This window comes from Botryllus schlosseri, chromosome 12 (genome assembly GCF_051294905.1).
Source record: "Botryllus schlosseri isolate E-star chromosome 12, Bs_hap1, whole genome shotgun sequence".
Lineage (NCBI taxonomy): Eukaryota > Metazoa > Chordata > Ascidiacea > Stolidobranchia > Styelidae > Botryllus > Botryllus schlosseri.
In genome coordinates, this window is record NC_137247.1 from 10,963,162 (window position 1) to 10,986,310 (window position 23,149).

General features: G+C 40.3%; 2 protein-coding genes across 3 annotated transcripts; both read right to left on the reverse strand.

Moving 5' to 3' along the window:
* Positions 1-5,134: 5,134 nt before the first annotated feature.
* LOC145452159 (uncharacterized) lies at positions 5,135-7,598 on the reverse strand. Of its 2 annotated transcripts, none has more exons than XR_013919214.1 (3): positions 7,062-7,598; positions 6,828-6,991; positions 5,135-5,445 (listed from the first exon to the last, which is right to left on the reverse strand). XR_013919214.1 is itself a non-coding variant. In XM_080330385.1 (3 exons), exons 1-3 carry the CDS (start codon positions 7,178-7,180, stop codon positions 5,222-5,224), a joined length of 426 nt encoding a protein of 141 aa, XP_080186511.1. In that variant the 5' UTR covers positions 7,181-7,584; the 3' UTR covers positions 5,135-5,221. The 2 variants fall into 2 exon arrangements, 1 of the variants encoding a protein (XP_080186511.1); XM_080330385.1 differs by having other exon boundaries at positions 5,135-5,364; positions 7,062-7,584.
* An 8,082-nt stretch (positions 7,599-15,680) lies between these two features.
* Positions 15,681-22,559, reverse strand: LOC145451689 (growth hormone secretagogue receptor type 1-like). The gene is made up of 8 exons (XM_080329901.1): positions 20,867-22,559; positions 20,559-20,740; positions 20,214-20,378; positions 19,670-19,822; positions 18,820-18,965; positions 18,625-18,736; positions 15,901-16,029; positions 15,681-15,837 (listed from the first exon to the last, which is right to left on the reverse strand). Exons 1-8 carry the CDS (start codon positions 20,957-20,959, stop codon positions 15,786-15,788), a joined length of 1,032 nt encoding a protein of 343 aa, XP_080186027.1. The 5' UTR covers positions 20,960-22,559; the 3' UTR covers positions 15,681-15,785.
* Between the last annotated feature and the right edge of the window lie 590 nt (positions 22,560-23,149).

Here is a 23,149-nt window from a genome sequence, read left to right on the forward strand (position 1 = left end):
GGTACACGAACTCCTTCTGTTGGTATAAACCAGTGGCGGCTCGTGACAATATCGGGTGGTGGGGCAAGGGCTGCAAGCGACTTTTTATTGACATGACGTCACAATGGCGTTTTCCAACGTAAACAAGTAACTTAATGATGGTACTAGGGATGGTGTGAACGTGAGGTTCACGTTCGCGTTCTGTGTGTGAACCTCGGAAATTTAGAGGTTCGCGTTCACAACAGAACCTTGGTAGGTTCTGCACTGTGAACCTTATTCCTATATTACAAATTTCACTTAATTATGACATCTTTGGTTCGAATTTATTGCATTTCAACTGCGGGCCACTCTATGCATGGCGCTGGCAGCATAAAAAATCAACACAAAACGAGCATGCACCTTGACAATCTCAAAAATTTTACTTGCTTTGTTACAAAAGTTTGCTCGAAATATCCAGCTTTCCGTTTGTGAATATTTAGTGACTCTCTGCTGTGATCTTGACCCGCAATCACACAACATCACTATACATGTAGTCAGAGAATGATGCTTGTTCAACCAATCAATGAAATTAATATCGTTTTCTGATGTGACAAATCTATCAGGTTTACTGTATCATTAAAACCAAATCCGTGCGATTGAGGTGTTGGCTACAGCTGTATAACTTGTGGGATAATATCGCTAGCAACTATAGAAACCTGTTTTGCACTCTGCTCAATATCAACGTAGCAATAATCAGACGCCGAATACATGGTCCGGTCTGGCCTAGACGGTTACGGCGTAAGCTTATATTTCCTGGCAAGTCCTCGTCGAAATTGTAGCCAAAGCGACGGAAGATATTGATTTTATGGGATTATTATATCATTTGATTGCCTCAGTTGATACATTTAGCGACGTTTAAAACGCCAATATACACTTCAGCATTGTGACATTATGTGGCCGAGTCGTCGCTAGGTATCGTGTACATTATTATAGGCTATCACTTCATTGAAAGATATTGTAGGAATTTGCAATATGACGTCACGTGACGTCATGAGGTTCGCGTTCGGGTTCACACAGAACCTTTCAAAAAGGTTCGCGTTCACACGAACCTGAACCTTTCAGAGGTTCACACCATCCCTAGATGGTACGGTAACATGAATTTGCCGGCAACAGTTATTTTAACGTATGTGCCACGAGCGGTCCGGCGGTGAGCTGTGACTTGAAATGTGGTAACTGCGTAAACGGCGTACGGAACAAAGATTCAACACGGTTCATGTTCGCACTAGACCTGGAAATGACTATAACTCGAGAGATAGCGTAAGCTTAATTGGAAAGGTCAACGAGTTCGGACAGATACGCAATTGTTATCTCATAGATTGGGCCTGTCATATTGAATCGAATACATCATTCTGAAAAACTAAGAATAGCAGCCTCGGAAATTCGGTCTCGGTACAGCATAGGAGATTTTGGCCTTGAAACTGGAGACTGTAACACGACACATACGGCTTTATTGCTGTCTATAGGTCTGCTGCAAAATCGCATTTGGAAAATATATTACCGAATAAATACGTGGATGAAAGCCTTAAACTTAGTACACTGTTACATCACGCGGTCACGCGGTTTGAAAGCTCTGCATCGCATGTGTATCGGCGATTTTATTTATGCCAGCAAAATGCCGCACATATCTTTTCATATTCAGTTGCGTACCTGATATCGCTGAGATGCCAGCCCGCTCTGCATTATTGGGAATTGACTCACTAGTGGGATGAACTGTTAAACTGAATGTGTAACCTTGTGAACTATACCTACCAGAGATAGTTGCCTTACTATTGAAATCATATTGGTTTGCAGTAAATCTTATTTAATTTCGTTTTGTGTAAAAAATAATACTTTAATGGCTTGTTCTTAACACTCTGTGGATATAAAGTTCATTTTGTAAACCAGTAATTCATAGCAATTCATTAGACGTGTAAGCAGATGTGTAATGTGGTAGCTATTTCTTTTTTGTGACTCAGTGAAAATTTGGTGTTTCCCGGAGACTTGTAGATTAGCGTAACGGTTCCTCGAGAAAGGTCCAGAACGTTCAACCTCAATTCGCATAGCCTGGTACGTCTGAGATAAGATATTTTGCTGATTTATCTCGCCAGATTTCGTTTCATCGATTACTTTTGCCAACGAGCTCCCTCGCGTGTTATTTACATATGTATCTTTAACTTTGTATATTATCATTTATCAAACAACGAAGTTACAACGAAGCCTTTATCTTAAAATCAAATCTTATGCGAATGGTGCGCAAGTTATGATGATGATATCATAGTGTCCTATATGGTGTCGACACAAGCAAATCGCACGGTTCAATGAAATTGTATCACGTCACAGTTTCCATTTGGCTACAGGCAATTTGACGGTGATTTTTGTCCGACTTGCCGAGCATCAAATTTGATAAAACGTGTATCAATCGAAAGCTGCCGCCGTACTGATTACGAAAATATAAATTTTATTCCGCTCGCGGCCCTGGAACCCCCACAATCAGCCTCTAATTTTTCATTGTTATGGAGATTGGCATTGGGACGCAACAATGCTGTCTGGCGAAACGACAGACGCAACAATACTGTCTGGCTCCCTTTTTCTCGAGCACCTGTCTCGTTTCGCTAGACAGCATTGTTGCGTCCCAATGCCAATCTCCATAACAATGAAAAATTAGAGGCTGATTGTGGGGGTTCCAGGGCCGCGAGCGGAATAAAATTTATATTTTCGTAATCAGTACGGCGGCAGCTTTCGATTGATACACGTTTTATCAAATTTGATGCTCGGCAAGTCGGACAAAAATCACCGTCAAATTGCCTGTAGCCAAATGGAAACTGTGACGTGATACAATTTCATTGGACCGTGCGATTTGCTTGTGTCGACACCATATAGGACACTATGATGATATGATAAGCCATTACGCGCTGCTCCGCCATTAAGCACTAAGCGGTGACGTCGTGTCACTATGTTATTCATAACATTTTCCACACTGGAGTGATATTTGTTTTGTGTTCATGTTCTTCTATAATGCAGTCATCGTCACAGAGAGTGATAGGACTGATGTTACAATTCATAAGGAATGTCGATCAAAGATGCAAATAAGAATGTAAAATTCTGCTTTTTCACAAGAGATATTCTCAATGTAGGTAGAACCTCACGAAATTCGTTTGCGAACAGGAACCTTGGAAATATACAGGTTCACCTGACGAACGCGAACAGAACGCGTGCACCATCTGTACAATAAAAGAACTGTTACGGTTAACTGATGATGATAATTGCCATGCCATGTAATAATTACCTGCGTAGACTGCACTTCCGCATACAACAGTGAAAATAATTGAAAAGAGGCGTGTCACATGTTTCACAATGGTAGATCCGCGATGTGGTTTAATTGCCTGACATTAATTCACCCTTGCAGCATCCATTTTACTCGACACTACTCCTCCTTATACCGTCATACCGTCCTAAAGTCCGCCAACATATGCGAACATTATGATCACTGACTATATAGTCCCTACCAATTATATCGTGTTCTGTATCTAATCTCTTGATTCAGATGATGCTCTCAATGCTGTTGCCTCAAAAGCAGGGCTAGACCACCCGTGGTCATTGACAAGGTTTTTAGTGGCCCGCGCGGTAATTTCCGAAATTAGTTCACGAAATAAATTGCCCAGGTAAGTTATTGAGATATTGCAAGGCCAACCAAAAATTTGATAAGCCTGACCGCGCAATTCTGGGAATTGATGACTAAAATATCAGTTCCGACGCATTGGCGCGAGCCATATTTTTTGTAGTTTCGTATATTACCATAAAATAAAATATTTTGCGGCCGATTTATTCAACTTAAACTTGTTTCATAATCTCTCGATTTTTTGCATTGGATATTGGTACCCCTCCTGAAAATTAAAAATTAAAAATACGCCGAATTTATAGAATTCAGTTCAACAAGGCTGTATATTCTCAATTATGAGAGAACGCGTCATCCAATATGCGACTATACGCGTGTGCGACTGTGCGCTCGTAGAAACATCGTCGGCGACGAAACCTTGACACAAAATGATAGACGCATGTTGGCCGAAAACTTCGATATCGATGTGTCCAGACGCCGCATAGTCCTGTCCTTGCAAACTGGGCCCATCGGTATACAGGAGAGACCCACAATATACCTATTTAACAATGTTATTGAGCTCATTCATTGATTAACTATGAACATTTTCGTGCTTCGAGCGGATAGCACGTAGATGCAGGCTGAGTTTTCATGACATAAATGTTATCAAATTTGATGCGTAGTAAGAAAAGGCCGTTTCACCGTTACCTAATCCGGTTCGCTCCTACCAGGCGACTAAGAAGAGGTCGTCAACATCAAAGTGACCCGCGCAATAATTAGTAAATTTCATGTGGCCCTTTCGCTAAAGAGGATTGCCAGCCCTGCTCTGGAAAAACCTACAGGACTTGTGTTGAGTAAGGTATCTATCAAGAATAAACGCACACATTGCAGAGCTGTTGCTGAAAAAAATATCAGCGACTACTCGAGCAATCCTGTATCTATATCCCCGAACTGTCCATCACCAAGTCAAAAGGTATATAAAGCATCCGTCCATAACGCATAACCTTTTATAAAAAGAGGAATAATTTTCGGTAGAAACAATAGACAGTTTGTGGCGTTATGCTAGTTGGAAGGATTGCAATCACCGTATCATATTAAATATGGGCCAACAGAGAATTATACAATCAGATGAATCGTAAATTTATCAACATATAATATTGTAAAGAGCGTAGAATGAGCTAAAACAGTTTGCTTGGATACAATTAAAATTATGAACCAAACACAGGAATGCAGGGTTAGAGCCGCATGTACCGATAATAAAATCTATAGTTTACAGTATGAACGTGAATTGGAAAAAATTTAGTCCGGGCCCGCTAGTGTTGTTAGGCCCAGGAGCAACAATATTTTGATAGATCACGGGGATCTCGTGTTGCCTTTTACTCGACGGGTCGTTTATGCCGGAGCAGCCATGCAGTTATAAGGACCAGAGTGCATTGGAAATGTAACTTGAACCTTACAGTCCAGCTCATATGTTTGAGTTCTAAATACGTTGACGGATAAGACCCTAAAAGTCGGTGAATATGATAGCTAAAACACAGCGAATCGTCCGCAATGCGATTTTGGAGAAAACAATCATTGAAATGCGAGGACATAGAGAGTACATAAGGTCGAGGTGTTTTGATTTTCGTCTCAATCCAGTGGATTATGCGATGCTTTTCGAACTGCAAAGGGCTCGTATCGGTCGACGAAACGGCTTGACACATTGTTGCTGATGAGCTTGATACGGTCTTCGTGAAGCGATCCTTCTCCTATTTCCGACTTCAAAGTATTTTCTGTACAAAAGCATATTCCAACGACCATTGCATCGCGTATCATATTCCGCCGGTGATTCATAATATAGCACTACCGATTTCCTGTAATTCTCATATTCTTTCAATCTTTCTTAGGTTAGAACGGGGGGACAAAAAAATCCACCTACTTTTCTTAGATGGAAACTAACCGAGTACATTAGACCCAAACCCGAGGCCGACTCCAGAATTCCTACCTAAGTGTTGCAGGTTTATCTAGGCTCCTCCTCACAATCTCATCCGTGTATAAACGGTCTCTTATAACAAGACCAGAATTTGGCCGCGCTAGAAGTTGCCAACTACGGAATAAAAATGAAGAAAATTGCCCTGGTGTGAATGACCATAGCAGTCGAAAGACACCAAGAATACCTCAAAATGCAAACAAACCCAAACCTGAAAAACCCGACCCGGCCCTCTGTTTCGGACCTCAATTACAGAATTAGACATCTCCCAAACTCCTCCTTCTATATAGATTTACAGTATATCGAAGTCAAACAGGAAAGTAAAAGATCCTTGCGTTAATTGCAAAGTCATTATCATCTATAGATCTATAGAAGTGGTTCTCAACCTTTTTGTCTTCGCGGACCCCTTTTCGCCAGTCACGGACCCCTGCGGACCCCCTCAAGTTTTCGTTCAAAATTAGCTCAATTATCGCGCAGCCGTCAACTGTCTCGTGCAAATATTAATTGCAGGCTAGTGATAAACAGCCACAAAATGACTTTTCTTGAAAATTTCAGCACACTAAATGTAAAAATCGGGTAGACTTTTATTATTTCGATGGTAATTTTCCATGTTGTATTTATTGTCTTGAAAATCCTACGTCTTCGATTTGATATGAACGAGTGTCGAAAATCCATTTCGACAAAGATACATTGGTGGCGAATGTAATATTAACGCGCAACGCTTCCGACACCAGCTTTTGGTGCGAATTTTTAATGAGCATATCACGTCCAGCCTATAGTCATTTCTACCGCATCTCATATTGAAGTTATTTAGTGTTTGATTTTGTTATCTCCAACATTTCATTTTTCCACAAACCCCAACAAAACATCTCTAAACTGCAATATGTTTGCATCAGCAGGCTATTGACAATTTGACAATTAAAATAGGTTTGTACAGTCGGATATTTTATCTCAGACGACCATTTGAATGATTTGAGTTCTGAAGTTTTAGTACTAACGAAGCGAAACTGGCTCACGCTTTTCCAAATTAAAAAATAAATGGGAATTAGGTTGTCAAGCATTTTACAAATTTAGAGGCTTCGCGGACCCCCTGAAAATACTTCACGGACCCCCAGTTGAGAACCACTGATCTATAGCGTCCCAGTCACATAAAACGTTTCCTTATAGGGAACACGAGTAGCTGCTTTCGGCAAACCGAAGGTATTTGAAGCAAAGCTATATACATTTTTTCATACGTTTACTTGATGAATTCGAAATAAAGCATACCCGCGATCCGCTGGCGATCTCCAGTAACGTCAACATGATGCAGTGATCTTTTCTGTTTCGTTCTTTCAAGGATCGCCGCCAACAGAAGGCGACGAAGTAACTCCCGTCGGCGTTTCATGCGCATTCCGCTTATTGCTATATCCGCGGGGAGTCCCCTCGTGTATCTTGGTGTAACATTGCATATTGAAAGCAGTATGTGGCTATACAAGGTCGAGAAAGATCGAGAAATCTTACCGAGAGAGAACATTGTGACTAATTCCTTCGTTGAATATGATTTCGTGCGACTTATGCGATGAATCTGTGCAATTAATTACCGCCCCCAGCAGAATAATGACTAGAATGGCGGGATTCATGATGAGATTCGGACTAAATATGTCATTTAGAGTGAAATTATGGATTTCTAAGTATGAAGATGTTCAAAACTCATCACTAATACGTAGCGATAGTGACAATGACCAATGGATTTTTGTCACAGAATAACTAACATCTCTATATCTATTATTGTACATAAAGCAAAGTAGGCAATCGACTTCTCATTTCGCCTGTAATATGGGACAGTCGCCTGCATGTTGTACGTCCCGTCTAGTCCGGTGGCTTGGTTTTATGCGAATTCGTGTTATTTTTTCTCGCTTGTCCCGGATTACCTTTTTTGGGACATGACAAATCAACTCATCGAACGGATTTATAGAGTGCAGAGTTATTCATCAAATAGCAAATTTCTATACAATTTGTAACTACCGTGCCGGATATGTTTGGCTGTACTAGCTAGATGCTCCAAGCGTACAATGTGCACCGCACAATGTACTGTACAATAAGCTGTATTCGGATGCTATGAAGTCACACTTAACTACAATATTTTAATGAGCTGTTGATCAATCTCAAATTTGACATATTGTTTGGTAGTTTCTAACAGCTGTGAACGTAATAGTTGAGATGTTTAGAATCGGAGACCTTGATATAATTTTGCTTTGATACAACCCAACCAGTAATACATGTATGTAGTGCAATTGCCACTTCGCAAGACTATTGGGGTAGGGACCAGGGCTTTCTAGCAGCCGTAAATGTTGAATTGCTCCAGATCTGGCTCCGGCTCCAGTTCCGGCGAAAATGCACGGCTCCGGGGTTCCGGCTCCAAAGCCCTGGTAGGAACAAGCGTTTGCTATTGGTTAACCGCAATATCACGGTAATGAAGGAATGGATACATTTCCGGTAAGGAGTTTTCCGCGATTTTTTAGGAATCGTATAGATCAGGGGAGTCAAACTCAACTTGGCCGCGTACCAGATTCATAAATTTTTATCGCTCGCGGGCCGTACCAATCTAATTATCCCAAAATGTTACCTTCAAATCCATACCTTGGCTTTTCACTGCTTCATGCTTTATTGTCAAAGCAATACATAAAAGTTCTATTACATACATTATTTCCCCGATCATAAATAAGGTTCATGTAGCAACGACTTTATTCACGGACAACTAATGAAAGGAATAGACGATCGGCCGATTGAATACATATACAGCTATAAACCACCATTACATTAGTTGGCATGTTTCTATGCTCCTCCCCTTTGTTTTAGTCGTGATTCAGCCCTGCATATTCGTTGTGAGGAGTGCAAGAGAATTAACTGTAAATGCGGACGTTGGTATTTAATTCATTGTTTTGAAATCATAATTCGGGGTTCTCTGGAGAACAGAATAGGTATACAGCGGTGTACAGTGTTGCGGGAAAATATATTTGAATTGTATTCTTCGTGTAACTAGTATATTGTCCATGCATGCTACATACAACGGTTTCATATTGGTGTTATCGCCTCTGTGACAAATGTCATTGACATGCTCCTAATGGTGCCTAGAGTGAAACCGCAACACCGTTGTCGGATGGTTATAATGTAGCCTATGAATATGTTCGACATTTGCTGCCTTGGAAAAAGATTTACTGGAAGTACTTCTTACTTAAAATCTCAATTTTGTTAGAAATGTGCTGGATGATACCAGGACTTTCGCATTTGCTCAAAATTGCTTCGCGGGCCGGATTAAATCGTCTGACAAGCCGGATGCGACCTGCGGGCCGTATATGTGACATCCCTGGTATAGATCGATCGTATGGCAATACCCCACCATTATTGGCAATGGCAAATATAGTGTGAATAGTGTGAAATCACATGGCATTTTACTACCAAAAATGGTAGGTTAAAAAAGGAGAAGCCTCCGACGTTATGGCTTATGAGCACATTTATTCAATCCATGACTACACATAAGCTAATTATGTTATGTTACTGAGGGGTATATATATTCAGGGTCTGCAATAGAACAAGATTAAGTCGGATAAAACGTATCGCTGCCTATGTGTCCTTTTCAATACCTAGCGGATTTGTAACTAATCATTTAGATGTGCATATTGATGACAGCGTTGTCTAAAAATATGGGACACACGCACTAAATCGTGATTTTCATACGAATATGATTAACGTGAAATGCGTTAACTAGTCCATTGTATATGTTGGCACATTTTATTATGTTAAGCATGAACAAAATTGATGTAAGGGTGTGTAATGCGTAATAGTGAAGTATTTGTTGATGCATTTTAGCAATGGTACGAAACCAATCAAATCGGGTATAGGCCTATCTAGCAACCAATCCCCCTCTCTGTACCGGTCGACACGTTAATTACGTCATATAAACGGAATATTCCTGCAAATTTCCATCATCTCCGAAACCAAGCACTGACATACATGCTGTAATTACTTATACTCAGGTAAGGAGTGCAGATTGACACCATACTTCAATTGGATATAATCGACCTCATTCGAGACGTACCATCGTAGTAATCACAGCACTTCATTAATGATAGAACTTGATATTCATCATAAACGCATAAACATACGACAGGTCATCGGATAAACTATCTCGATTAATATCAAATATACTGTTGTCTGGATTATAAAATGAAGAGTATGGTACCCCGATTCCTGATTTTGATTGCGATTCTTGTTGAAAACACTTCTGTCTGTCTGTCTTAATCCAGCATTTCCATTTAGTTGGGTGGTATTACGCATTATTTAGCTTACGCTGCCATCACTATCCGACAACTAATAATGATGCAATAATCCAACTTTCCTGTGACGAGGTCGAATATCAATTTAAAAAGTAGTTCCATTAGGTTGATTTGAAGTTGAATACTGGTTATTTTCGAAAATTCATCTTCTCGGCTGACGAAAAATGATTAATGCAATGTTGCCTAACCGGTAACCCAGTTAGTCTCACGGATTAAGCTGGAGGTCCAGACACACACTAAACTCATAGTTATGATACATGATGAGTGATGAAACGCCAGTCTTGGCTTTGACTGGCGTTTGACTCTCGGCTTTGACTGGCAAAAACGAACTGCACGCAATCAGGCGCGATCAGTAGTCGAAATGTGCCCGTTCTGCTGGTTCGCATTTCAAACTGGTCTCTGAAAGGGCGTAGCAGAAGTTAAAACAAAGACGCACGGATGATTTGATTTGCCTTTCAAACCTCCTTAAAACTGCGTCAGTCCATAGAAGATGAATATAAACTGCGGGCACTTTCTCGGCCCAAATGACTTCTCTTTATGGAAATTTAGCAGTTTACATTAAAAGTTCTATCGCTTCCGCGATGACCTAGATATTGTAAAACCGCATTTCCACGAATCGACGTTATGTGATCGTTCCCCACTGCCTTGCGGCTCTGGGAACCTTTTCAGACCCACAAATTCGTCAGCTACATAAGACAATCTCACTCGCATTTGATATTCTTTCACAGATAAACCCCTTGGATGATATTAGGCCATTTCATAACAGATGGCAACGAAAAGGCAGACCTACTAGCATGTGCGGCATCAAGGCAATTGCCGGAACCAAGTATCGATATCTCAACTGTAACATTATCCGAGGCGAAAGCGATCATTCTCCTGCTCTGGCGAGACAAATGAAAATTTGAGTAGAGGAGGAGAGAGGATCCCACGACCGACGCTCCAACCATCGATATCGACAGCGGTGCCAGAAGCCTATCCAAATCGCCTGTTTGAACGGATCTTGTTTCGCCTCCAAACTTGGCACTGCAGACTTGTGGCAGACCTATTAAAGATAGGTTTCGCTGATTCCTCACTATGTTAAGTGTGGTATGTCCCCAAGCAGTTGGATTTATACTGTTGTAATATGACTTTCACCGGACATTCCTTGCCGACGCTTGCATGACACACAACAATACCGCTTACACTGACTAATCTACTGGCTCTGCCGCAATTATTTACCCCGGTCGCTGAAATTATCATTTCGTGTAACAAGAATATGTTGAAATTATTTTCAATCACTGCACACAGCATAGAAAGGAGGACCTAGAAAAAACAATATTGTCCGCAGCGCACAATGCCGAAAAAGACGACATGCGTCACTTGAAACTCACCACACCAATAATAGTAGTAGCAGTAGTAATAATAGCAGCTTACATGCAATAGTTACTCCGACAATAAGTTCTATTTATATTTTTGTTTATATTTTCTATTTCTTCATATTTAGAATTCGGTTAACCACATTCACTGACGTTCGCTCCTGATGAGAGTCAGTCGAAAACTTTTGAGTGGAATAAATTTGACAATATGAATATATTGTTCGCTGGGATTTAATTTTGTGGTCACGAGGAGAATACTGCCAGTCACGCGCCAACTGCATTGATTTCTTAGTTCTGGACCATGGCCTACAGCGCTTTGCGTGACCATTTTCAGGTTTGAACCCCAGTTGACTGTCACTAAGAGACGGAAATGTTGTTCCAATATAATCCATAGCCCTACTTAACACATTTTTATTGCTGAGATCACATGTCCCATAGTTTGTACATGTGTTCAAACTAAATATGTGAGATGTAGAGTATCTAGATTCTATGCCTTTCGAATGCGGTTCATGATATCCTATTGCCGTACGATATTAATAATGAACTTCCTCGAGTATGTTATCATTGCAACATGCACACCGGAAGTTGACTTCAGAGATTATGAAAATTTGTAGAAAAATTCCGTGTAAATGACGTAATAACGATGTCGGCTTATACAAACAGGGAAATTAATTACCTTACAGTTCAATACACGCTTTGAATGGTTCCTTGCCGTTGTCAAAGTGAATCAAAGAAACATTTTGCGTTAGTCAGCTGTAGGCCATGGTTAGCCATAAAAAATATTTTACCCAAGCTTACCATCATGAAATCTTCCAACATATAACATAACTAAAACGTTACACATTTCTACATTAATCATCACCACACCCCATTCACATCACCTTCGTATTTATCATGATTTCGTGTGTGTGTGTCACAAGTTTTATGGGCAGTATACCAGCCATCATTAGCCACAGATAAACGATTGTATATAAATTTGATGGATATTGAAAAGGACACACATATACGGCCTGCTGCGAGCCGCATCCGGACCGCAAAGCAGTAAATCGGGAAATCTGTGGGCCTATCTTATCCGTAACATATCCAGCCAAATTTGAGATTCTTTTTAGTTATTACTTTCTCATAAATAATGTCTCAAGAAAGCAAATTTGACACAACGCAATCACGACATTCGGGTGGTCATGAGCCTGTGTCATTGTGGGAACCTGTCTCGAGTCATATCAGCTACAATATATGAGGCAAGAGATGACGTTCTATTAATTCATGGTTTCTCTGGTTGACGTTATTTACTGACTATATTAGCGCGTCCAAACTTGTATTCGCTGTCGGTTATCGTGATCAATTGTAAATGCTTGTGCGCGAGAGTGCAACATAATCCACAAATGGAAAGTGTACATTGTACAACAGCATAGTAAGGAGAGTCCTGACAATGCACTGTCGATCAATTAAACAATACTGGGGTTAAGTTGTATTTATCTTGTGGTATGTATAAGATAAATGAGTAGGGGCAGCAAGGTATCGATAGATTATTTCTGAAAATTGTGCGCCACGTTAATTCTGTGAATTTTATGACTTGTGCCCCTCAATCAAAGTATACACGGGGCCTACGATAGGCTCCGGTATACAATGCACTGAACATAGTAGCATACAATACACGATGTGTAAGTTGAATATACAAAATACATGTATTGATGGAATCAAACTAGAGCAATACGCCCGATGATGAGACAAATGCAACAACAATATTTAAAAATATCTTAGGATCAATGGGAATTCTTTCAAACTTCCTATGAAAATGAGACTATCGTATTAGCTGATGTGTACTTTTTGTTGAGTGCAAGGACGAGAAGGATATTTCAATTACAAATACATGTGTCGAATGAACAGAGGGCTCTCATCGTATCGCACAAATCGATAAACTGACCATGACCATGGTACCGTGACATATGATAAGCTTGATTGCGAATGCTCTCTTCCATGCACAGCGAACTAAGTTTGGTGTATATTACGCAATCCACGAAAGAGTCGGTATTTATATCGACGTACTACTCACTAAACTCGCGAGTATTAATGTAATGAAAATTAGTTTGTGTTCGTTTTCTGCAAAATCCTTTCAAGTTAATGAATGAATCTAGCTACTGGATGGAAATGGCGTCTTTGCAAATTTAATGCACGTAATTACAAATCATGTGCATCTAAATGCCGAATGTTATCGCCCAATGAATAAGAGTATTAATATAATAAGGGTTTCGTTAGCTACCTTCGCCCAGGCCCATTATAGTTAGTTATTTTGTTGCACCATGCTGCCATTTCGTGACCTTCCGTAAAGGTTATCAGTACTGAAAATATATAGTAATCACTCACATGCTTGTAGAGCGACCTTTCGGGGAAACGAGGAAAAGACTTATTGGTGTTCATAATTTCTGTCTTAGGTTTGTACTTGAACTAAAATTTAGCTACGATCAACTCCATGAAAGTATGACACGTTCTTCCAAGCACAGGCAAAAGCAACTTTGAACGATCATAATTCACAGAACGAAAAAAACGAATTACAGTAGTCGGCTCCTATGCAGCACTGAGCAGTCGGTACCGTGTGATACCACTGGGGTTGCATTTAAAAAATAAAAATCTATTTATAACAAACATGTTTAAAACAAGGCCCTTGTTTAAAACATGTTTTTATAGTTTTTTGTTTTAGTCATGACGTCACGAATATTTAATTGTGACGTCACAGTGGATTATCATTGACAATTGAAAATATTGGGTAAATATATGCTCCTTCGGCGAAAATGGCTTCCGATTACTGTCATAAACAGATCAAAAATATTTTTATCCAGGACTACATCGTTATGCAGCATTTGTACGGTCTGCGGTCATCATCATCAGAACACCCATCCCGTACCAATGATCTATATCTAGTGCAAAAACTTTTGAACCGACTACGATTTCGATGGTTCCAGCCTCCCACATCGTATATACGTCGACTAGTTTGGGTCCAAAGCTCATACTATACATGGTTTTTCGGACGTATTTACACAACACGGCAAATTTAGGCAACGTTTGAAAAAAAATTAGAGGCATTTGTTTAAAACACTGTCTAAAACATGTTCTAAACAAAGTGTTTTAAAACACTTTTTGTTTTAAATACAACCCTGCATGCGTACAAGATTGCGATTAGAATCGTTAAATGAAAAGAAACGAGTCGAAACAACTTGGAGTCGTCTTTCAATCAGACGCGCAACTTGGCCTTGAGAACATTGGTTTCCAACCAGCGGCTCCAAGCCAAAATGAAGTTGTATTGAACACCATATATGTGTGTGCCCAATACCATCGTTCTAGGGGGGGGGGCGCTGACAGAGTATAGTGATGGCCCTGCATAAAACAAACACTCAGTAGTTCCCTTGAGTTTATCAATTACCCCCCCCCCACACACACACACACGATAGTTTGGGCACCTATACGCCTCTTCTTTTTCGGAGTGATACCTAGGAAGATTTTGCGTACTTGCACTGCCTACTCAGCTGCTTACAGCGGCGCAGCTGGCGTAATGCTTAGACCCAACGTTACCAACGCAGGGCATGCGTTTGTGGATCTCGCCAGTTGCACGTCTTGAAATATCGGATATTTATCTATGCTCCTCTTCTGTGTCACTTGTTATACTCTTTATAAAAAAAAAAGGCCCAGGGAAAAACCCGATGGTGGGAGTATACAATACACGGTTTCAAACGAGAAGAGAAACGTAGAGCATTACAGGTCGAGGTGGGACTGTTGATGAGATTCTTTGAGGTACAGAATTACAATATAAAATTTGATAGTACATTCATGTTTAAATAAACCCAACTATTTTCGGCGGACACATGTCAGGGTTAATCGTCAGCAACTATTTTAAATGATGATTGGAAAAAACATTGTTCATCAACGCTCGTATCACCAAATACGACGTCATCGACATAAAATTTCGAATGATCGAGACGAAGAGATCGCTCATTTAAGTTCAATGTACTGGTACACGAACTCCTTCTGTTGGTATAAACTATAGGTTGGCATATTTTGAAAAAGTCGACTTGAAGGCACGCAAAAGAAAGTGTAAACGGCCTCTCCCGACGACGCGAAATCTGTTGTCTCGATAGTTTTTCGGACAGGCATAATTATCCAACAAATGTTTGCCCTTGACTCACCCCCCGAAGCTGGAATCAGAACATGAAAGGCCATGAATACAGTGTTTTTCGGTCGAAACGCGACATCGTGATAACCATTGCTAAATTACAAATGAGCTTATAAATATAAAAGATAGAATTGGCATTTTAGCAGGACAGGGTTGCGATTCCGAAAATCAACCTGATCATGAGTACACCATCTGCACAGTACACACGTCACCACCATAACAGTCTCCGTTCGACTATTCTGATCGGGCCTTATTACCTGCTAGTAATGATTGCTGAGACCACTTCCGAATAAAAAATATATTATACCGTCGAAGATGACTTAAGAATGTGTACATCATAAGTGATTGTTTCGTCTTGAGTATGTGCAGACTGCATACAGAGTGAAGTTTAGTCATCTGTACGAGGAGACGAACCGATCCATATTGATTGCCAGCGCTCGCTGTGAGAATATATACGCATTACGCTTCTGCGATCCAAGCGAGCCTGTTAAGCGAGCTCTTACCGCATCGACAATACAACTCTTTTAGACGAAATCCTCATGCCCTTCGATGAAATGTTGTACACGATCGGGTTCAAGCACTCGGAGAGTCGCAGTGCAAAGTAACATCCGACATTAACCCAATAGTCCAACCTGAAAATTAACGTAATTGGTTGAGAAGGCGTGCGTTGCGGAAATGGATTTCAACCAATTGAGTAGTGATCCAACTTGATCGAACTTCGCCTATTTGTATGGGATCACGACCAGAATCTCACAGTTGAGCTATGGGACCTTTTGAGCTAAACGACATCCTCATATAATTCGGTAAAGCCTGGCCCAATCCTACAAGTAATTTTCAATATTATATATCCGAACCAAACCTAAAACCAAACAATGACCAATAACATTGTCCTGATAGGTTTAGTCGGTGCTCGTCGCTCATTCTTTGTGTGTTTACTTCAGAACTTACGTAACACCCGTGCCGTTGTACGTTGTTAACGGCATGTGTTTAAATGTTTGATCAGGCTCCATGTTCAAGCTCATCCGTTTGCCAGTTTTCAAACACCAAATCAGATTATCGTGACAAAATGTGGCGAAACCGTTGCGTGTACTATTGAGCGATCAAAATTGTCTATACAGCTGCATGGGTATTATTGTGGCATTATGTCATAACAACATTCTAGTTACTGTAGGGTTGTATCAAATTTATATCATATAATGTCTTCGCGTATAACCATAGTGTCCTATATGGTGTCGACACAAGCAAATCTCACGCCTCAGTGAAATTGTATCACGTCACAATTTCCATTTGGCTACAGGCAATTTGACGGTCCTTTTTGGCCGGCTTGCCGAGCATTAATTTTGGTAAAGCGGATATCAATCGAAAGCTGACTCTGCACTGATTACGAAAATATAAATTTTATTCCGCTCGTGGCCCTTGGAACTCACACAATCAGCCTCGAATTTTTCATTGTTATGGAGATTGGCATTGGGACGCAACAATGCTGTCTAGCGAAACGAGAGAGTAGCTCAAGAGAAAAAGATCTAGACAGCATTGTTCCGTCCCAATGCCAATCTCCATAACAATGAAAAATTCGAGGCTGATTGTCGGGGTTCCAGGAACGCGAGCGGAATAAAATTTATATTTTCGTAATCAGTGCAGAGTCAGCTTTCGATTGATATCCGTTTTACCAAATTTAATGCTCGGCAAGCCGGTCAAAAATGACCTTCAAATGGCCTGTAGCCAAATGGAAATTGTGACGTGATACAACTTCACTGAGGCGTGAGATTTGCTTGTGTCGACACCATATAGGACACTATGGTATAACTATTTACCATGCGGTACCGTGAATGACCCATTCTATAATTTCGCAATTTTATGGTAAAATTAAATCACACAATATTGCTTCCAAATGCTACAAATTCTTATAAATAAATATCTCATAGTATGGGAAATTATTACTTTATAGCAGTAGTTCTCAAGCTTTTTCGACCGCGACCCAAATCTGAGTCTTATTCCCATCTCGCGACCCAAACCTCAGACATATGGAAAGAAATGCGTTGCTAACGCTAGTATATACATGCTACGTTTTCACCGACATCCATGAAATCGTCAAGATGCAGATAACCATTTGTAGTACACAGGGCAGTTTTATGGGACATCATTCATTTTGGGCGTTCTCGTCATCTTGGGTGGTGATATTCGGGCGAGGACGCATCAAGGCATAGGTTTCGGGCAACATGCGACTCCAGTAAGCTCTCTGCCGGCAGCCGCTATAAACCGTAGATTAAAATGACAGCCGCATGTTGGTTAAAACCTTCGGTATTGCTATTTCCAGACGCCGATATGACCGGCGCCTATATAGTCCTGTATTTTATTTTAGTGTGACCAGTTATGTGTGAGGGATTCAAATACATTTTGAGTAGCGACAATTTTTGAGGTTTCCAGACAAACTCAGATTCAGACCAACCTTAAAATGACACAAAGCGACTTGTGTGATACATGTGCGTGCACACTGCACACTCTTTATGAACAAGTCGTAATGACGAAACAGATAACTTTGGTGCAGTTATTAGCTATGGCACCGAGCACAGTGGGATTGGAAACGGCCAAAGCACCCAAAGAAGATCGTGCGAAACTCGAAGAATATTGTGCAGGACATTCAGAGAATATTTGGTGCAGTATAAATAATAGCTCTGGTGCGGTCGCGGCCCAAATTTATAGTATTCGCGACCCATACTTTAAGAACCGCTGACTAATTGGATGGGTGTTTTAGGGGCCCGTAAAGTGATGCTGTTATGTAAAAGACCATTGATTAGAAAAAACATTGAGCAACCACTACTGCGATCCCTGGTAACAAGCCAGGTCTTCTGTAGTACCGGGTGCATCCCAGTATAGACACATTCCTCATAGTGGTGCACTGTGCACACTGCAAACGAAAATCGCATATTCATCGACTTTCGTCATGGGGGTGCAAATCAGGTATACAGCAGTTTCTAGTTCGTTCTAGCTGCTGCAAATGATCCAACAACACCATTTCATATGAAAATATGTCCGGGGGTGGAGTAAATTCATTTATGTGTATTGTCTTTTGGGCTGGTAAAAAGTGTTTTATTTTCTCTAAGAGTGCACTAAACACATTTAGGAACACTCTGGATCTTACACATCGTCTGTATGATATGGAGAATATCAAGTCTGAGCATTGAACATGTATAGTGTATACGTTACCGATTATAGAATATAGATACCTGTAATCAGCAGCAACAACTCGTGTGGTCCACATCACATAAGCAAGGTTTGGTATGTACCCCAGCAGGAACGACGACGATATCAACGCCAATTGTGCGATGGCGCGCTTTTCTGTCATCATGAAAAATATGTCTCATTATGATTATATATATCAACGGACTGTTGCAAATTAATTTGATTTCATGTTCACTCACCCTTTCCTCTTTTATTATGCGATTTAATCACTCTCTTTGTGAGAATTTCTCTGGCTATAAGAAAGGACATGGAGAATAGAACGGCCATAGGAAACAGCATGAAGACACTTGAAGAGATCGTGTACAATGTGCGGATACGTTCCATACTGTAAATGATATGCTTGACAGGATTGATGTCGCCATGTACAGCAGGGTAAAATTCTATATTCTTTTTCTATATGCCAAGTCACAATGCTGGCCCTGGGGGCATTTCATTGCAAAAATCAATTTACCTCTCATTTGGGAATATCAACGATTCTTTGTGAGAAGGGCATTTCGAACCGAAAATCACAACTCGTAATTTCAATGTATATTGAAACGGGTATTAGCGATGAGTTTACTTCGTGCTATCAAAAACATGAAGTCAAAAGGTACTTGTTTCTTTTCAATCGGGCGCAAGACCCTCTTGAAATCTCCAATCGAATCAAATGACATATAATTATATTGTAGGTTTACCATATTTTGGAATCGGGAAAGTAGGACACTTTTACCAATTCAGAAAAGTTAGTTGATCGAACCACGAATTTCCTATGTAGCGTCATTTATGCCCATTTTCACTCGAATCTATCCATTATCTTAGCTCTAAAAGCTGTAAAGGAGAACGAGTTGCCAAAAAGGAGGACAATTAGGCGTCCTCGGAGAACATTTTTCTAAAACCTGAAAAAGGAGGACAAATCCTCCTAAAGGAGAATTTATGGTAATTGGTAACCATAATATATTGAGTGTCGGATACATCATATTGCGCGAATCTTGTAGTAAGCACATTCGTCGGCTTTATGAATTCAATAGCTTACAATTCCACTAACCGCACCTATCTTCCGTCGTTATCAATGAGCATGACGGCCATCTCATCATATCAATGTCGACGTCATTCCGGTCTTCAACTTGAAAATAGGACCAGTACACAGTTCCGACGAAGGTCACCGTGACTATCCACAACGACAGTATCCAAACGAGGACAGTCCTGAAATTTCATCTATTTTCAATTTGAAGCTTCACTGTGTTTATATTGAACTTATTCCGAGCAAATGGTGCCATTTATTATGCCATCCATTATTACAATTCTGGTATTATTCCATATTCGTATTAGTAATACGCATTCACAGTCAAAGTGATCGAAGGCAAATTCAAACATACACCGCTGAAATCAAAGTGGCTTTGTCAAACTGTAGCGAAGAATCGGAAATCCACAATACCGATGTCGAACCATGTCATATCGCATACGCCTCTTTACATTTATAAACTATTAAGAGTTAAGTTAGGATGGCATTACGATTTTAACATTCATTAGAATCTTTTGTGATTTTCATTTTATGGCGTATCAAGTTCAGGAATCAAATCGGGTATGTGCGCACCTTTTGCACACTTTCAAGAAAGCAAGAGGCCATCTTATTCCGATGTATCTCCATATTGCGAAGGAAGCAACATGCAGCGCCGTGCAATACGTTGTAGACACATCCGCAGACCAGAACAACTTGCACAGAAAATCACCCCAAAGCCATTTATGATAGCCCCAAGTTCTGAAGGCAAAGCATCCGCATTTAGGAGAAAGTCAACGTATGGCAATGACCAGTGTAAAAGAATGATATCGATCTTGTCAATCTTGCAGATAGCGATTAATAGAACGAATGGGTGCTTTAGCGACACGAACATGGTTATTATCCAGTTTGAGAAGCGTACCAAAACGGATATCAACTTACTTTCGGTACAACCATAATGGAGACGCGATCATCCCTGAAATTAAGTCAGAAAAAGCCAAACTGAAGATGAAGTAGTTGCTATTCCTGCGCATATCTTTGTTCATCCCAATTGCTAGCATCGTCAGGGCATTCCCAAATGTACTCCACATCGCTAGTATCACCACGAACACAGTGATAGCAACCTGAAATTGCATCGCGGTATCAAGGCACAGCAATTTCCCCGTTGCGGACATGTCGACACAGTTCGAAATTCACGATCCTATACCTTTCACGTCCCTTTCTTGTCTTTTTTACAACGTGCAACGTACCTGAGCATCTTGCGAAGCGGGGTGAGATTTGACGTATCCACCAGGCGGCTGTGTTAGGACATAATCCAGCCCCGTATTAGTCGTTGTGTTCATGTTGCGGTAGAGCACAGCGGAAAGAGACAAAGATATCGTGATCCGCTGAAAATTCCCTACCTACCACACTATTAGTGCAAGTATAACTCGACTGAAATAATATCGTGTCTTCGAATTGCCGCACCATACGTATCTTAAGCTCAGCACCGTACCTACCAATGGCTATATAGATTGAAATTGTGATGTCGCAGCATGACTCTTTCGTGGAATTTCAATTTAAAGAATGTGTTGTATTTGCTGTAGATGTGCGCTATTAGACCGACCGACTTAAGACTAACAATGCTAATTGCCAACGTGTAATGGATAAAACTCTTCGTGCAAGGCACCAAATGACCTTATGACGCTTACGGTAGACTGAGATTAGATCGTGGAGACGCGTTGCCGGTATTTATCGATGTTAAGATATAAAGGACCCTCTATACCTGACTGGGTTGCTGTTCAACATAATCCTTACTATCTTCCCAGAATGGTTTGTGCTTCTGAAAAACCAGAAAGTTTTCAATGCGATTCCGGAAGAAACAAATGGTTTGTCTTTATCTCCTCGCCATGCGGTGGTCTAAGTGGTGTCTTACAAAAAGCATACAACAAATGTGGGACGTGCTAAAGATCGGCAGCTCATGCAAGATTCATGAAAAAGAATATAGGCCCGGTGTCAAATCCCCAATGCAGTCGACGCGCCATGAATACAAAACAACAACTACAACTAGGTTTGCATTTAAAACAAAAACCAAACAAGTTTAAAACATGGTCCTAATTTAAAACATGTTTTCAATTGTTTTTTATGCTTTTTTTAAGCCATGACGTCACGAATATTCAATTGTGACGTCATAGTAGATTGACATTGACAATTGTACATATAGGGTAAAAATAGCTCCTTTGACGAAATATATGTACTATTGCTATTTTGAGGGTTCCAACCATCCCATATCGATGTACGTCGGTTACATCGGCTGTTACTTGTCCGTAGGCTCATACAACATGCTTTTTGTAAAGTATCGACACAATTGTGGCATAATTTTACAGCTTAAAAACACATTTTTTAAACGGGCCTTTTTTTTTAACACTGTTTAAAACATGTTTTAAACAAAGTGTTTTAAAAAACCGTTTGTTTTAAATGCAACCGTAACTACAACTAATGGTAAATGATTCTGTCACACAGTAACAAGACATACAGTTTTAAGTAGGTAGGGCCTAGTCCTGCGGATTATACCATAACCCCCATTTCCTAAATATCTATATGAATTGGCACTGTCATCGCTTTTCTGTAAGCCTATCCGTTGAAAACACGCGCTATTATTTTTTAATCTGGGACTACATACCGCAAAGCTTTGACATCCTCGTGCTGGTCTGCCCACCACTGCGAATAAGTATGATTTAGATAACGGTATACTTGCTACACTTGAATGCACCGATCCTACAATGCCAAATAACTCATATTACATAACCGATTCCTATTTACTAACAAAAAATTATTTGGCTCTATTTTTACAATAACATCGCCTGTCACCTGCGGATTAAGATCACACTGAATTGAGTAAAAACACGTCCTTCCACTTGATACGGGCGGTATGTTATTTCAATATTTCATTGATCGTCTCCAGTAATAATATCGCAAAAATACACGCCATAAAATTTCAGTACTGGATCATGTCTCCAGTTTCATTATATATATATATATTGAATTTAATCGAAGTCTCGGACACGTTTGAAGATAGCAACTAGGGATGGTATGTGAGTCCCTGAAGGTTCTGGTCAAGGTTGTAATGATTCGGGTCACGATTTTCTGATTACTCGACTTAACTCGAGTCATTTTCTCAAAATACCGTAATGACTCAACTCGAGTCGAGTCAATCTGTGTATTGACTCGACTTTGACTCGAGTCATTGAGCATGACTCGAACCAAGTGATAAGACTAGAGACTCAGACAGCCAAGACTAACATTTCATTGTAATTTCGAAAAATAGTAAAGTAACCAAACTGTTGGGATTTATGTTATACAGTAGCCTAGCTAACGCCCCAATCAGGCGGATATGGTTTTTATGATACAATAACATATCAAATCAAGATAGATCCCGTACTGATCAGAACTTTTTCTGATACGGCCGGAGTCGTATCGTAGCTGGATCAGTATACTTTTTCCTAAGAATATGACAGTCCGGTCCTATTCACCTTATATGTCAACGACATTTT

Bases quoted from the DNA above. Each gene is read 5' to 3' on its own strand.
- LOC145452159 (XM_080330385.1), bottom strand. From the start codon at position 7,180: ATGAATCCCGCCATTCTAGTCATTATTCTGCTGGGGGCGGTAATTAAT. The intron at 6,992-7,061 runs GTAAGATTTCTC...TGTTACACCAAG, and splicing joins AGTCACAATGTTCTCTCTCG to ATACACGAGGGGACTCCCCG. The intron at 5,365-6,827 runs GTATGCTTTATT...GCTTTTGTACAG, and splicing joins AGATCGCCAGCGGATCGCGG to AAAATACTTTGAAGTCGGAA.
- LOC145451689 (XM_080329901.1), bottom strand. From the start codon at position 20,959: ATGAACACAACGACTAATACGGGGCTGGATTATGTCCTAACACAGCCG. The intron at 20,379-20,558 runs GTAAGTTGATAT...CTTTGCCTTCAG, and splicing joins CCATTATGGTTGTACCGAAA to AACTTGGGGCTATCATAAAT. The intron at 18,966-19,669 runs GTGCGGTTAGTG...TATCATTTACAG, and splicing joins TTGATAACGACGGAAGATAG to TATGGAACGTATCCGCACAT.